Here is a 14,897-nt window from a genome sequence, read left to right as displayed (position 1 = left end):
ACCTTTCTAGGAGTCCACCACAAAAACTCCTCTACTCTGTTTGCCTAGCCCCTCACCCATCAAAACTCAAGGCTATTTTTCTGTGCACAGAAAGTCTTGAGACATGACACTACTCTGACACCCTCTCTAATGACAACATCTGCTGAGAGGGCTCACTCAGCTCTTTATGCAGCAACAGTAAACCATGCTTTCAAAAACCTCAAACTAATGAAACAAGCCCTCCAAGATTCACTGATAGATTACATACAGGTAAAATTACTAATTAAAACAACACCTTCACCAAGACTCTGAACATGGCTAAAGAATGGCAAGTAGTTTTTGCTGAGGTAAAGCTTCATAGAGCATGTATGTATTTACATCTGAACTTAAGAAGGATGCCTTATCAAATGTCTGCAAAAACTAATGGTTTTCAACAAGAACTTTAGTATGGCAGATTCTCTTCCTTCAACAACTGATTTTTAAAGTACTTTCACTAATTTAATATTCTAAAGACCACTGCAGTTATAGCTTACAGCAATAAGCAAACTTGAAATTCATCCCATTTTAATTCTAATGATTCAGGCTGCTTGAAGCAACTGTATATTTAATTTTCATGTAACATGCTAACAACAATATTTACATTGACTAAATTTAATGACACAGTTCTCTCTAAAAAGTTTTAACTAGCAGTATACTAAACAATGAAATAAAAATTCCTTTGTTCTTACAGGACAGTTAACTTTTGAAGAAAATTAGTGTCTTCAAATTAAGATCTTTAAGGTAGGGAAAATGTAACAATACCCACACACAGGTTCACCACAAAACAGCGAAAATACAGCTCTCCTTTCAAACAGGTATTCCTGGGTCCCGTAAATCATACATCATGAACCTAGAGACTGGCCCAAGCTTAAGCTACTTGCCAGGGTTTCAAATGCTGAAATAAGATGTGAATACTGCAAGAATATTCTGGGTAACAGCAATAAGGATAAAAGAGCAAGAATATCATTGTGCTTCACTGTGTCTGTCAATGTTATCCCAAGTAGCCTTTTTAACTGCTGTAATATTTGTCCAGGTCAGCATACTACACAGCAGGTTTCAAAACTTGTGGGGACCACAATGCAGAGAGAAGTAAAAAAAGCTCCCACTTGAGCTGCTGGATCCCATTCTGCAAACACAACGCAGAGCCCAGACAAGTTTATCCCCTCCTGCCCGGAGGTGTGCTCCTGCCCTTGTCCACCTCACCCCCAGCAGACCATCAGTCCTGTCTCCAGAGCTCCTGGATACATTTATTTCCCTAGCAATGCTTGCTCAATTCAAACAGAAACAAGAAAAGGCCATGAACACTCCCTAGCACACTTTCCTGCCTGTCATCAGCAAAAACAAACCAAGCCTTTCAAGATACCAGAGGGGCCAACACAACGACAGAAGGAGGAAGGGTAGAATAAAGAGTTAAAAGTTCTTATCTCTCAGCTGACACTCTAGTCTTGGAGACATCAATGCAAAAGTCAGTAGCAAAGGAAAGTAAAGCAATCAGCTGAAGGAAGGCGGGAATGACTCTGGCTGGCAGACAGATCAGAGAGGAGTGACCAGACACTACCAGGCATCATGCACCAATCATGTAAAGTCTGTGCTGGCAAAACTCACTCTATCAGAAGACTATGGTAAGTGCCAGAACTGCCCTCACATTTCTTTAGCATTCAAATGAACTAAAATGTATCATTTCCTCTTAAGCCATTTAGAACATCAGAGAAAAGATGACTCAGGTACTAACTCACCTGTTGCCCTACAACTGGGAGAGCACTTGAGTCCTCACAGTACATGTCACAGGACACTTGAGCTGAAACTGTGGATGGAAGTCTCTTTAAACTTCTATGCAAGGCACAAACTGCAAATCTTGGGCAGGGACAAAAACCTGTTCTGACAAGAGACAGTTCCAACTGAAAGTGCCTCAAATCATCTGCCAGCATCCAGGTTCAGGTCTGCCAGTATTAACTGTATAATGCAGGTTTTTTATCACTGTAAGCAATTTGTTTTTTCAAAAAATTCTTTATGCTTTTACTTTGAGCAATGGGGTGGTATCATATTTCCAGATAAGAGCAGTTTCCTTTAAGTAGTAACTTTTAAAACAGTTAACTTTCTAAGTGCTGTGTCTTACATCTAATGCTTTAGCTCTACAAAAAAATGTAATCCTGCATCAAGTGGCACTGCTGCCATGAAGTCCTTGTTTTCCCTTACCAGCTCCTCCCAGCCCTTTCTGCTGCACCAGCAAGAGCATTTCTGTAATTTCTGATGAATCCAGTCAGGGAAATGATCCAGGTGAAGACTGAGCTGCTGCATACAGGAGTTTTCAGCTGGATAACTTCCTTGATCTGGTTTACCACATTGCTACACAAATGCCAGTGTGAGAAAACAAAGATGAGAGTAACGATGCAATTTAATTCAGAATAAATCAACCCCTGGGAATACAAAGCTAATTAAAAACATGGCAAAAACATATAGGCAAGTCCAAACAACTCTACAAGCCTCCTTACTTGTTTCTAAACTTTTATTTTTGTTTATTTACTCTCAGGAATGAAACACTTAAGTTCATAAACATAATGCTACAAAGACAAATCGTTTAGAAATGTAAATAGACAATAACTTCTGTTTGAGTCTTGAAAAACAACATAACCCAGCCAGGTAATCCAAGAGTGTGTTCCTTCACATAGCTTATTACACTGTATATATTCAATAGCTCAAGGCCAAGCCAGAGGGCATCACACAGGGAGGCAACAGTGAGGGAGGATTCACCTGACTAAATGGGAATTCAAATAGTGTTGTGTAGGCTGCCATGCTCATCAGGGAAGATTCACACAGTGGATATTCATCAACCCAAATGTGCTTACTCCAGGTGACAGGAATGATACTTGGCTCCATTAGTTGAGATTAGATCTTCTTGTTTGTAAAAGGACCGTGGGCAACTCACTACAATGGAGACTGCAGACGCCCAAGCCAGACGAGATGCCTCCTACCCTGGATGCAAACTGCATATCCCTCACATGAGGAGTACTTGATATGTACAGACTGAGACATGAGCTATTTGCATCTTAACTTTTCACAGTATGGTGAAGAGCAAGAGGGCCGGACAGAACTGCTGATACATTCATTTCCTTGCAGCAGCAGTACAAATGCTTTTACATAAATTTGGTGCTGTTGTCTTAGCAAGTCTCACAAAATCACCTGAGAAATACTTGTTATTGTGTATATGTCTTTGCTTATAAAGGATGAAAGACACCATGTTTCAATAATGACAATCACAAAGGTGGGATGAAACAAGAGGAAGAACCCAATACCACTATCACTTCTGTTCATCAATGCAGGAAGAAGGGCTCTGTTTTCTTCAACAAAGCAGGAGTACTTTATCAACTTCTACCTCCTGTTTATCTTAGCATTCATGGACTGTCACGGTGAGCTCTCCTTTACTGCTAATCACTATTATTGTATTACACCTACCACAAAGTACAGCAGCTCTCAGCAGTCCTGCAGCTACAACTAACTGGAAGCATTATGCACCACATTGGATTCAGCCTCTTTGTTGTCCCCAAGCTGAAAGGATGCTGCTACTTCCTTCCCCTTGGCTTCCACTCCATGCTCCATTTCCTCTGCGCTAACTTCAGCTGCCACTGTGTGTCCTCAGAGCCCTCGGGGCAGAGGGTGGCTCCTACAAGTGACTCCAGCCCCAGCAAGGCCTGTGTGGTGCCCTCTATGCTGCAATGTGCTCCTGTCCCCAGCTGAAAGCACCCAGGCCAGCAGCATTTGCTCGGGGCAGTTCCCACGCACAGCGACAGGGAGGCTTCACCTGCCAATGGAGGGTACAGACAATGAACAAAGACAGGAATTCACTGCCTAGGATGCTGCGCTGAATGGCACAGGCAGTGACAGCTCTCAGAACTGCAGAAAGCAGGAGTAGGAACAATTAAAAGATAGCTTCAGTGTTGGAGTACCAGGGACTTTTGTGCCCTGCCTGCATAAACTGCTTGTACTCAAAACATACTTTTAAATCCACTGCAGCTCTGTTTAAATATACCCAATACCCCAAGAAGCTAGTGATGCCCCCTAAATAATAGGGAGTCAAATTTAGAGATTATACTGTACATAAATGAATTTTTCCTTCAGTTTTTCCTCAGGACCTGTTGCTCTTCAAGCTAACAAGAGTGGCATGGGTATATCTGAACCAAACCATCAGCATTTTACACAAATGAAAATGCTGCTCTATGTTGGAACATACTTAAAAATACTCCTTTCAAGGGCTCAGACATGCCATTATGTCAACTGTGATTCTGTCTTACTATTTTAAAGTGGAAGATTCAATGCATTTATAAAAAGGAACAAAAAATTACAGTATGTTCACATTCTTATGGCTCTGTATAAAAAATACATATATATTTTCCAGTTTCTAATAAAACTAAAAATGGTATTTGTAAAAAGCATGTGCATAATGCTTATTACCCATGCACAGCAAGCCAGATATTACATTAACTGAAAGCTTAATGTAAACCAGCCTTCAGAATAACGTTTCTGGAATTTCTGAGGGGAAAAAAAGCACTCAGTTCTATCTGGCACTTCCTAAAACAAAATGTTTTAGTGTACATTATTAACATGTATTATATTAGTATCATTACATTGATTTTTTTTTTCTAGTAAATATAACCATTTACACAGACCTCTTGCCCCCCTTATTTTCCCTCCCTGGCATGTGTATGGTAAAACCATTGGGACCTGTGAGAGAAGTAGAATACCAGCACCACAGTTCTCTCAGAAGTTGCCTTTCTTCGTATCTAAAGGCAGAACAGATATATACTGGAGCACAGGAGAACCGATCTAACAAAAAATGAAGTTTGCATAAGGTAATGAATGAATGTATAAGCCAACAGAAATACTGAAAGTGCATTGTTTTGATTTCAAGTTCCATGTATTTCTGAGAGATTACTTAGTTTGCCTTTGGCTGACTGGAAGAAGAACACTCCCTGAATTATAAACATGAGGTACACAACAGCTGTACTGATCCAATGTACTGGCATTTGAGATGTGGAATAGAAGTATCACTCCCACCCACACTGCTAGTCAATGGTGAGACTTCAAGCAGGGCTGTTAAGAAATGCTATTTAAACTCAATCTCCAACCTGCCAGGTACAGCACCTTCCTATAATGACATGACCAAAGCATTGCATTTCCTTGAATGCATTTTCTTCTTGGTTTTCTTCCTGTGCCAAGCTTGGCTTCGCCCACAGAAGATAGGAGTAAAAAACTAATCTGAAGTTTGTAATAACAGAAAGTGGAGTGACATTTCTGTGCCTCCATTTACCAAAACCACTGGAGATTTCTGATATTTTTAAAAAATTCTAAATGCACAATTCTTCTTCCTCCCCACCACACAAATACATACAGCCAAGCTTCTGTTAACCATTACAATTAAAAATTGTAAAATTGCATTTCATTATTACCAGAAACCATTATTTGAAACCATTCACTTAGCCAAAAGTTGACACAGCCATCGGTAAAAGCTTCATGAACCCAGTTTTAGTCTCAAGAAGGAAAAGGCATCAGTATGGTGATAAAAAAAGGCAAAAAATAAGGAGAGGGAGAAACACATGGCAATTAACACTACCTCAAGATACCAAGTGGGCAAAAAAGACACAAGACGAAAGTGGGCCTGCAGGGAAAGCCAGCATATGAATTTGTCAGTTCACAAGTGCATACACCCATTATTAAAGGTACTTGAAATCACTTAGTGCAAGGTATTACAAGACAAAAGGGTGAACACAAACGCTCAGGAGAAAAAGACTGCAGTTTTAAACCCTCAGATCACCTAGGTAACTTGTTCATCTGACTGAGGGAAGTCAGTTACTAGGCATTCGCAGGCATTAGTTGTTCAAGACAAACATGAAACAACCCAACCAGAACCCAGTATTTATCTGGATCTGATAATTGATAAAATTATAAAATAATTTTGCTAAAATCAATCACCTCATCTTCATTAACATTTTACAACACTGTCTAGTACTGAGTAAGAAATTGGCTCCTCCACTAAAATAAAGCAACGTCTTTTTTACTGCTTTAGAGCAATTTAGTTCTACTCTGAGGAGTCCATTTGGGTCTCAGTGAAATAAACCTTTGGATTTGATGGTCATTAGTAATTTGCAGCTGAATAAAAAGAAACAGTATGGCAGTGCAAGAGGAAAGACAGGAAAAGTATAAAACTATTTCTGCATCATCTAAACTTTAGCATCATTGTTAAAACTGCAAGCATGGGATAACAAGTTTAAAAATAAACAAAAAAAACCCAGCCCAGAACCGGAGAATCTTCTCAGAGCTGTGCTGTCCAGAAAAGCAGACTTTGCAGAATATCCAGCTGAAATGACTGTGAAGTTATCTTCCATGAAATAACGGAATGGCAGCTTGCAGGGAGGCAATTCCAAACAGCAGCACTCAAACATCAACCCTCCTGTCCTCCACACACACAGAGGGAAAAAACCACTGCAGATTCTGACTAAGAAGCAACATCTGAATTTTTATTCACCATCATACTGGAAAATAATTATCTACCTAATCTCATTATGGGATTGTGAAGATGAGATATCCTGAGCATATTCATCTACTGGTAGGCTAGTATTTGAATTGGGTACTATTTACTACTCAAATGTTATTTTATTATTAATAACTTCTTAATTTTGAAAAACTAATAAAATAGGAAGACCAACTTCCAAGAAATATGAGTTAAAACTAATACACACTGCAGTAGAAAAATATAATGCCAGATTTCTGCACTAAAACAGAATTCTCTAAAATCTCTAGGATTTCTCTAAAAAGACCTCCCTAGCAGCTACAAATAAATGATCCTCATCTTCTACTGAGAAGCAAAGTTTCCAGGCAATAAAGAAATTTAACCCCTTCCCAAATTACACTGATTATGCTTACATTCTCCCTGGTTTAATGTTACATCTCCATATAACTCTTAAATTCCTATTTGCCAGAGGTCTGTTGTTACGTTTTACACAGTACCTATCCATGTGAAAAAGCATGCACCATATATTTTGTGTATTCACCAAACAAATCACCACTGCCAATAGGAATTCAGCTTAAGAGTTAGTTCAGGGGCTTATTTGTTTGTTTTAATATTTGCACACATTCATTTCAGCACTAAAAGAAACTGAAGTTCAGGAATACCTGTTAGAACAATAAAAAAATTCAAACAAAACCAAAACCAAAAAAACCCCACAAAATCATAACTTAGTCCTCATCTGAAATACTTGTCAGGTTTTATATACTTGAGAGAAGTTGCAGCAGTAAAGGTTCTAAAGGGTACCTGCATGGACATCTAACACCCTCACTGCTGGGGTTCCAAGCAACAACACGGACAAAAGCAAACCCATCTGTGAGAATTTTACCCTATCAAAGCAAGTACCTTACTGAGACTTAGAGGGTACCTCTGTGACCTTCAGAGGCCACAAGAGATCTGCATAAAAATGTCATTCAGTTTTCTAAATACAGTGCTAAGTGCAGAGCTTAATAACCAGTACTTCCATATTCACAATTATATAATCAGTCTGGCTGAGGAGAATTTGAAGCTGGGACTGTCTGAACATATGTCTGAGACCAATAAAGGAGAGAAATGCTTGATGCAAAGCATCCCTCCCCATCCTTTCCTGATCAGAACACTGACTACAAATCCCACCTTCAAAAAGCTCCAAATCCAAGACCTATTTATTTGGATTGTTAATGCAGATGTGGAACATCTTAACCAAGTCTCATTTGATCTGTCACACCATGAGGAAGGCTCTCCACCCTAGTCTCATGTAACCTGTCCAACAAAAAATACTGCAGCTGAAGCAATTATTCCCTAATGGCATGCTCTGGCTTTCTAACCTCGACCTTTACTTCAATCCCTTGGTTTTTAACTAGTCCGTTCAGCCACAAAAGACAAGACAGTCATGTGCAAACATCCCTGAACTTCGGCAAAGGCCCTTCACTTGTACCTACAACTGTGACCATGGTACTAGAAGGGCAAGACGGAAAACCAGCTAGCTTAGATTTTACAACCATTTAGCACTTACTGTGCTGTGTGTATACAAACTGGGAATGTACCTAGTACTAGAACTCTTTTCCATAGAACACCATCACACCTGATGTTCACAAAGTTATTCAAGGTTACAAGTTGGCATCACATAAACCTTCAAAAAAAGATTCACCATAAGGAAGTGGTATTAGGAAGCAGAATACACTTTGATATGAGATCAGCTCTACAAATCCCCTTGTACTAATGTACATATCCAAAGAATAAAGACTGGGCTTCTACTTAGGCTTTGGAAAGTGATATTATGAAAAATTCAGATGTTCTTACATGGAAGACAAAATTAGACATTTCTATTTCTCAACTCACTGACATAGCTGCTATTACTCAATAATCAGCCATCAGTCTTGATGTAGATGTAGCAGCTACAGACAAGCCTTTCTATGCCATCTGAATTGAGCTCAACAATAGAAGACAAGATCAGTCAGACAGCTGAAAGGCACTAATTCTGCCAATACCCCACCACTTTGATTACATGGAGATTTTCCATATGATACAAAAATTATAGTCAATTTTGATATTACCTTGGTATCTGAAGTGCTAGTTTCATGGGCCACACATAGCTCTGGTTTTCTGGCATGCTCATCAATAAATTCAGTACATCCCAAGTTTAGTGGCCTTTGAGTTTTAGGTAGTGGTTCTTATTCCAGAACAGCTATTTTTGTTTGTCCTTTAAAAAAGGCAGAAACTGGTATTGCATTTGACGTCAGATTGCCTGGCATGGTGGGTTTTCCTACAAGACACCTTTGCCTTTTGACTACTCTGTGTGTAAACATATGCCCACTCAGATTCTACTTAGGGTATCTAAATCCAACCATGAATGAAGGAAATCAAAAAGGTTACTTTCAATCTTTTATTTCTTGCAGCAAGCATTGCTTACTGATTGTTACAACCTGTGTGAGATAAGGAAAGCTTTGAGGAAAGAGGACATAAGCACACCCTTCACAAGGTGCACATTCACCCCAGTGCAGCGGGAAGGACGCTGCCAGCCTGCTGCCACGAAGGCTCAGCCGGTATATGATCGCTCGTCCCAGATGACACATTTACCCATTTGACAATACATACCACAAGGCCAACGCTGACCACGGGGAGGATGCATTTCCTTCTAACACGCGTTGTACCCCTATGTACTCAAGTTTTCTGCATCCTGACATGCCCGTGGTCCCGGCAGGCGCTATGCCGCCGCTGGATCCCTATTGGAGCCCGACCGAGGGGCAGCCCTCCTGTCACCAAGGCCAAGGGCGAGGAGGGCACGGCGGTGTTTCCCCCCTCGCCGAGATCCCACAGGGGGAGGGCTGGAGGGCAGGTGCACCTGGCCGGCCGAGGGGCTGCCACACCACGACACAGGTGAAGATCAGACTTGTGCAGCCCAAGGCAGGACCCGCGGCCCGGCACAGGAGCATCAGGAGCTGCTCCCGGTGCCCCCGGGCACTGGCTCGCTGCGGCTTCTGCGCCCACCGGGCGAAGGCGGAGGAGACCCTGCCCGGCCGGGGAGCGTCTCTGTCCGGCTGCCCAGGGGCAGCGGTGACAGACCCCGCCCGGCCGGCGGGAGCCACCGTGCCGAACAAAAGGCCCGGCGGAGGCCCGGAAACGTCCCGGGGCCGCGGCCGAGCCGCGCCGTCAGCCCGGGGGCGAACCCCAGCCCGGCCGCCGCGCACGGCCTGCGGCCGCCGGTGCCCCCCACCCGCCTCTCGCCGCCGCGTCGGGCCCTGCAGCGGGCACGGCGAGGAGACGGGAACCCGGGGGAAAAGGACGCAATGCAACAGCTCCGGCGGCGCCGAGGGACGGAGGGAGGAACGGAGGGGGCAGCACAATGAGGCCAGCGCAGCCCCTGCCCCTGCCAGTAACAAAAGCTCCCCAGCCGCGGGGCTGTCTCCGCTTCTCCGGGCTGCGGGGTCTGCGGCGGCCGGCGGAAGCCAGGAGAGGTCTCACATCACCGACCCGCTTCCCCGCCGTACCCTCGGTCCGGCCCCCCGCACAATGCAGCCCCCGCCGCCCCGGGGACCGCCGCACAAAGCGGGCCAGTCCCGCCGCCCATCCCGCACCGACCTTGAGCCGCCTCGGGCGCCCCTAAGGTTTTGGTCACCGCCTTCCACACGTTGCAGCCCAGCAGGCAGAGGAGAAGCGCCGCCGACCTGCTCATTTCCACCCGCCGCCGCCAGCCGCCGCCAGGGAGAGAATCGCCGCCGGAGCCGCTGCCCGGAGGAGGAGGAGAAAGAGCCGCATCAGGGGCTGGCCCGCTCCGCGCCTCCCTCCATGTTGCCGTGCGCTGCCCCTCCTGCTTTCTCCGCCTGCTGCATTGTCGTCCCGCCGCTGCGCCCCGGCTCCGCGTCCCGCGCTGTCCCCCCAGGCAGGCGGGCGGCGCAGGCGAGCGGGAAGGAAGGGGAGGCGGGAGAGCTCCGCGGCCCCGCTGCCTGTCCGCTCGGGTTTATTCTTTAATTCCGCTCCCGTTTATCCATCCCCCCGCTCTCCCCGCGGGAGCGGCCCGGGCTCCCCGCCCGCCCCTTAACCCTTGGCGGCACCCCCTGCCCTGCCCGCGCCCGGCGGCGCAGCGCCCCCTGCCGCCCGCGTCCCGCCCTGCCCCGTCGCGGGGCTCCTCGGCAGCGCCGGTGCTGCCCCCGCCCGCCTGGGGCGGCCGCGCGTTCCCCGGGGCACCCGGGCCGGGCCGGGCCGCGCCCGCCGCAGCCGCGCTCACCTGCCGCGCTCACCTGCCGCGGGGGACCGGGTCCCGCCCGGCCGCGCCCGCCGCCCGCTCTCCCTCCCTGAACGGCTGCAAAATGGCCTCCCCAGCCGCGCCGGCCCCGCTCGCCTCCCACCGCAGCCAGCGGGAGGGATGAGGGGGAAGGCGGGTGCCCTGACCTGCTCTCCGCACAGCTGGGACGTGGCGGGTCGCAGGGTCCCCGCTGCCACGCGTGACCTCCGGCCAGGCCCCTGCTGCTGCTGGAGTATTTAAAGCGAATTTCAAATCCAAAACGAACCAACCAACCACAAAGCAACAGCAAATGCACCCATCTACTGGTTTTAGTACAAAATAGTTTTTTAAAATGCTATAGCAAACTGCACAGGAACGGTGAACTCTGGGTTGGAAATCGTGGCATTGAGGGTTGAGACCGGGCACGGTGCCTTCCGCCGCCCCGTGCGGAGAATGGCAGGGGTAGCGCTGGGGACATCCTGCCGGGGGCAGGGAACTCTCCCTGGGGGCTTTCTCACTGGGGTGGGTTGCGTCTGCCCTAAGAGCATCTCTCGGCTTGCTTCCCTTCAGGCCAGCAGAGGCAGAACACAAGGGCACAGCAGCCACTCCTCCCTTCCCGGTCTCTGCTGAGCATTACGCGTCCTAAGGGAGGGAGAACAGGCGCTCCTCATGTTTCCTCCAGCACGGAGATTGCTGCTCCAGACAGCTATTATGGCAAGTCTTTACACAGCTGTGCAAAGCAAAGCCTCTGCCCCACTGCCTCGCGAATTTCCCACGATCTGCTCCCAAACACTGCCAGTGCTTCAGCTGGCCTCTAAGACTGAAGTTTGTCTACCTACAAATTCAATCTCTCACTGAGGTGCCCTAAAGTTTCAGGATTTATTTGTAAATTTATTTTTAAATAAAATCTTCCAATAAAAATGTGATGTATTAAAGATCGATTTTTAGAAAGCAGTACAGTTGTTTATTTTACACTTTATTTTGTGATTTCAGTATTTGACCAGAGTAGCTGCATTACAAGCTACAGGTTGTTTATTTTATGAATTTTATGAAATTCTGGTATCCCAGAGGTGTTAAAACAGACTTAATAGATCATTTTGAGACACACTCCAGTTGATTACAACATATTTCACTTTGGTTTTACTGTTTTCAAATAAATTTTCTGAGAATTGATAAATGATGTGGAGACACTGCAAATTTATCCTTTTATCCCAAGAATTTGGAGGATTTATTTGTAAAGTTCAATCCCATAAGAAAACTAAGTACAAAAAGGCCATTCAGTTCACAGAGAAGACTAAATGAACCAATACAGATCATGTGATCTTACTCCTGCTTGTCATAAACAAAGATTTCAATATTTTAAACTCATGGCATGTCTTAAGGCAACTTAAGAGGCAACTTGTTTCTAAAGAAAGGAGGCTGACCATGTATATAGCTTTTTCCCCCCCTTTCTCTCGATGTTCATGCACTTAAATTAGCATACGTAGGATGAGCTCAGAGCTAGAAACCTAGCCTTACTTAAAACCTAGTACTGTCTGTAAGGAAAGATAGAGCATTTTGTTACAAAGAGGAAAATGCATTTTCCTGAATATAGTCGTATTATTTTCACAAAAATCCAAACAGATACAACAATTCTTGCAGCATCAGTGAATACCACATAACGACTAAGGCTGGAAAGAAATGAGACATTGCACAGAGAAATCACAGAATTCAAATGGTTTGGCCTGGAAGGGACTTTAAAGATCACCTGATTTCAATTCCCCTACATAAGCAGGGACACTTTCCACTAGATCAGGTTGCTTAAAGTCTCATCCAATCTGGCTTTGAAGACTTCCAGGGATGGGGCATCCAAAACTTCCCTGGGCACTGGGTTCCAGGGTCCCACCATGCATACAGTAAAGAATTTCCTCCTGCTATCTCATCTCAACCTGCCCTCTTTCCATTTAAAGCCCTTCTCCCTTGTTTTATCACTACATGCCCTTGTAGAAAGTCCTTCTCCAGCTCTCCCTTGCAGCTCCCTTTAGGTACTGGAAGGTGCTTTACAGTTTCCCCAGAGCCTTCTCTTTCCCAGCTGAACCACCCCAGCTGTCTCAGCCTGGCTTTACAGGAGAGGTGTTGCAGTCCTGTGATCATCTTCATATCCCTCTTCTGGACTCCTTATTTGGAGCCCCCAGGGCTGTTCACAGTACTCAGGCAAGGTCTTGTGAAAGGAGAGGGCAGAATTACCTCCCTCACTCAACCTGCTGGTCACCTCTGGTGATGCAGCCCAAGGTACAGCTGGACCACTGAGCTGCAGATTTTTAAAACACAAGCTGTGTATAGTACCACACACTCCCTGCATTTCTGTTTATTTCAGCCCAGAAAAATATTTTTATCCTTCCAAACTATGCTGGGCACACAGAGCTTGTCTCTTACCTGAAAAGGCTAAATTTATCTATATAATTACATGGTAACGCTCTCATAAATGCTGCTATTCATGTAAGGAAACTGAGCTATTCCTCCAAATGGCTTCTCTTTAAATGATCTTTTCTTTGTTGCCCCAGTGAGCACTGAAGCATCTGAGACTGACATACTGGTAATGCCATTGATTCCTGGATGAAAACTCCCTGTGACACAAGGGATAGTTGATATCTTAGAGCTCAGTTCAAATCCTCTTCAGAATTAAAAAAGTGCAAGTTATACCCCAGGCACATTTCTATGCCTTGTTTGCTGACACTCATTGGCTAGACACCCTTAAGGAAAAAAAAAAAGAGACAATTTACTGCAGCCTGAGAAAACACCACAGGAGCAGTGTCAATAAATGACATTAATACAATAAAATTACCTAAGTCAGGCAGTAGTGAGAGCTCAGTTCTAATTTGGGTCATACATGAGCTAGTAGAGTGCTCTTGGAGAAAAGAAGGTGAATGGTATCCCAGGCTTCATTATTCAAAGCATTGCCAGCAGATCAAGAGAGGTGATCTCTCTGCTCAGCACTGGTGTGGTCACACCTGGAGTGCTGTGTCCAGTTCTGAAATCCTCAGACCAGAAGAGACACAGACACACTGGGGAAAGTCCACTGGAAGGTCATGAAGACGATAAAGGGACTGGAGCATCTCTCCTATGAGGAAAAGCTGAGAGAGTTGGAACTGGTCAGCCTGGAGAAGAAAAGGCTCAGAGGGAATCTGATCAATGTGTACAAATACCCGAAGGGAGGCTACAAAGAGGACGGAGCCAGGCTTTTGTCAGTTGTGGCCAGTGACAGGACCAGATGCAATGGACACAGACAGAAATACAGGTGGTTCCACCCGACCATCAGGAACCACTTTTATTGTGAGAGTGTCTGAGAACTGACACAGGCTTCCCAGCAAGGTTGTGGAGTCTCCATCCATGGATATATTCAAAAGCCACCTGGACACAATCCTGGGCAGCTGGATCTGTGAGGCCCTGCCTAAGCAGGCAGGCTGGACCAGATGACTTCCAGAAGCTCCTTCCAACCTCAACCATTCTGTGATTGCTATTCAGAAAGAATACTTGAGCCCTAGCACTGGAGGTGCAGTGGCAACTAGATGGCTGGGCCTATTCCTAAGCCAATGTGGGTACTTTTTCCTCTCTGCAGCATTTCTTATTTGTCCAATCCATGCTGATGCTACACACAGTACATTTTTACATTGTACAAACAATGTAAATTATATTTAAATTGTACAAACACATTTTCAAATAGCTGACTATTCAAGTAATGGATACTAACATACTTAGAATGAGTACCTGTTAATGAGGCTCTCTTCACCAATCATTAGTAGACAGACACATTAAATGAGTGCCTAGGAGACTATACGGATTAGTTTGCAGGTAGGCTTACAGTTTAAATTTCCAATTTTTAATTCTACAATATTCAGACACCCTTGAAAGGTATGCTGAATATGCTTATGCTAAAAGTTGGGCTAATTAGTCCTTTTCTTTTTCACAATGTCTACTGCTGTTTTTCTTGTGGTATTATTTCCCCATAGACAAATATAAGTTATGAAAGCAGTGCTTAGACAGCCAATGACTAATCTATAATGGACGATTAAATATTTCATATATAACAAATGAATTCAGTGAACAAGAAGGTGCAAATATTTATAATAAACACAT

At 44.8% G+C, this 14,897-nt stretch overlaps 1 protein-coding gene across 1 annotated transcript in view; it reads right to left on the bottom strand.

Moving 5' to 3' along the window:
• FAM171A1 (family with sequence similarity 171 member A1) overlaps positions 1–10,237 on the bottom strand; it is an 86,669-nt gene extending 76,432 nt beyond the window's left edge. Inside the window, exon 1 of the mRNA XM_058820694.1 lies at positions 10,139–10,237. Within this exon, the coding sequence (XP_058676677.1) occupies positions 10,139–10,232 (94 nt within the window). The 5' untranslated portion in view covers positions 10,233–10,237. The remainder of the gene's footprint in view (positions 1–10,138) is intronic.
• Positions 10,238–14,897: the final 4,660 nt, after the last annotated feature.

This window comes from Ammospiza caudacuta, chromosome 1 (genome assembly GCF_027887145.1).
Source record: "Ammospiza caudacuta isolate bAmmCau1 chromosome 1, bAmmCau1.pri, whole genome shotgun sequence".
In the NCBI taxonomy this organism is placed as follows: domain Eukaryota; kingdom Metazoa; phylum Chordata; class Aves; order Passeriformes; family Passerellidae; genus Ammospiza; species Ammospiza caudacuta.
The sequence above is the reverse complement of the archived record's forward strand: the minus strand, read 5'-3'. Positions and strand labels throughout refer to the sequence as shown.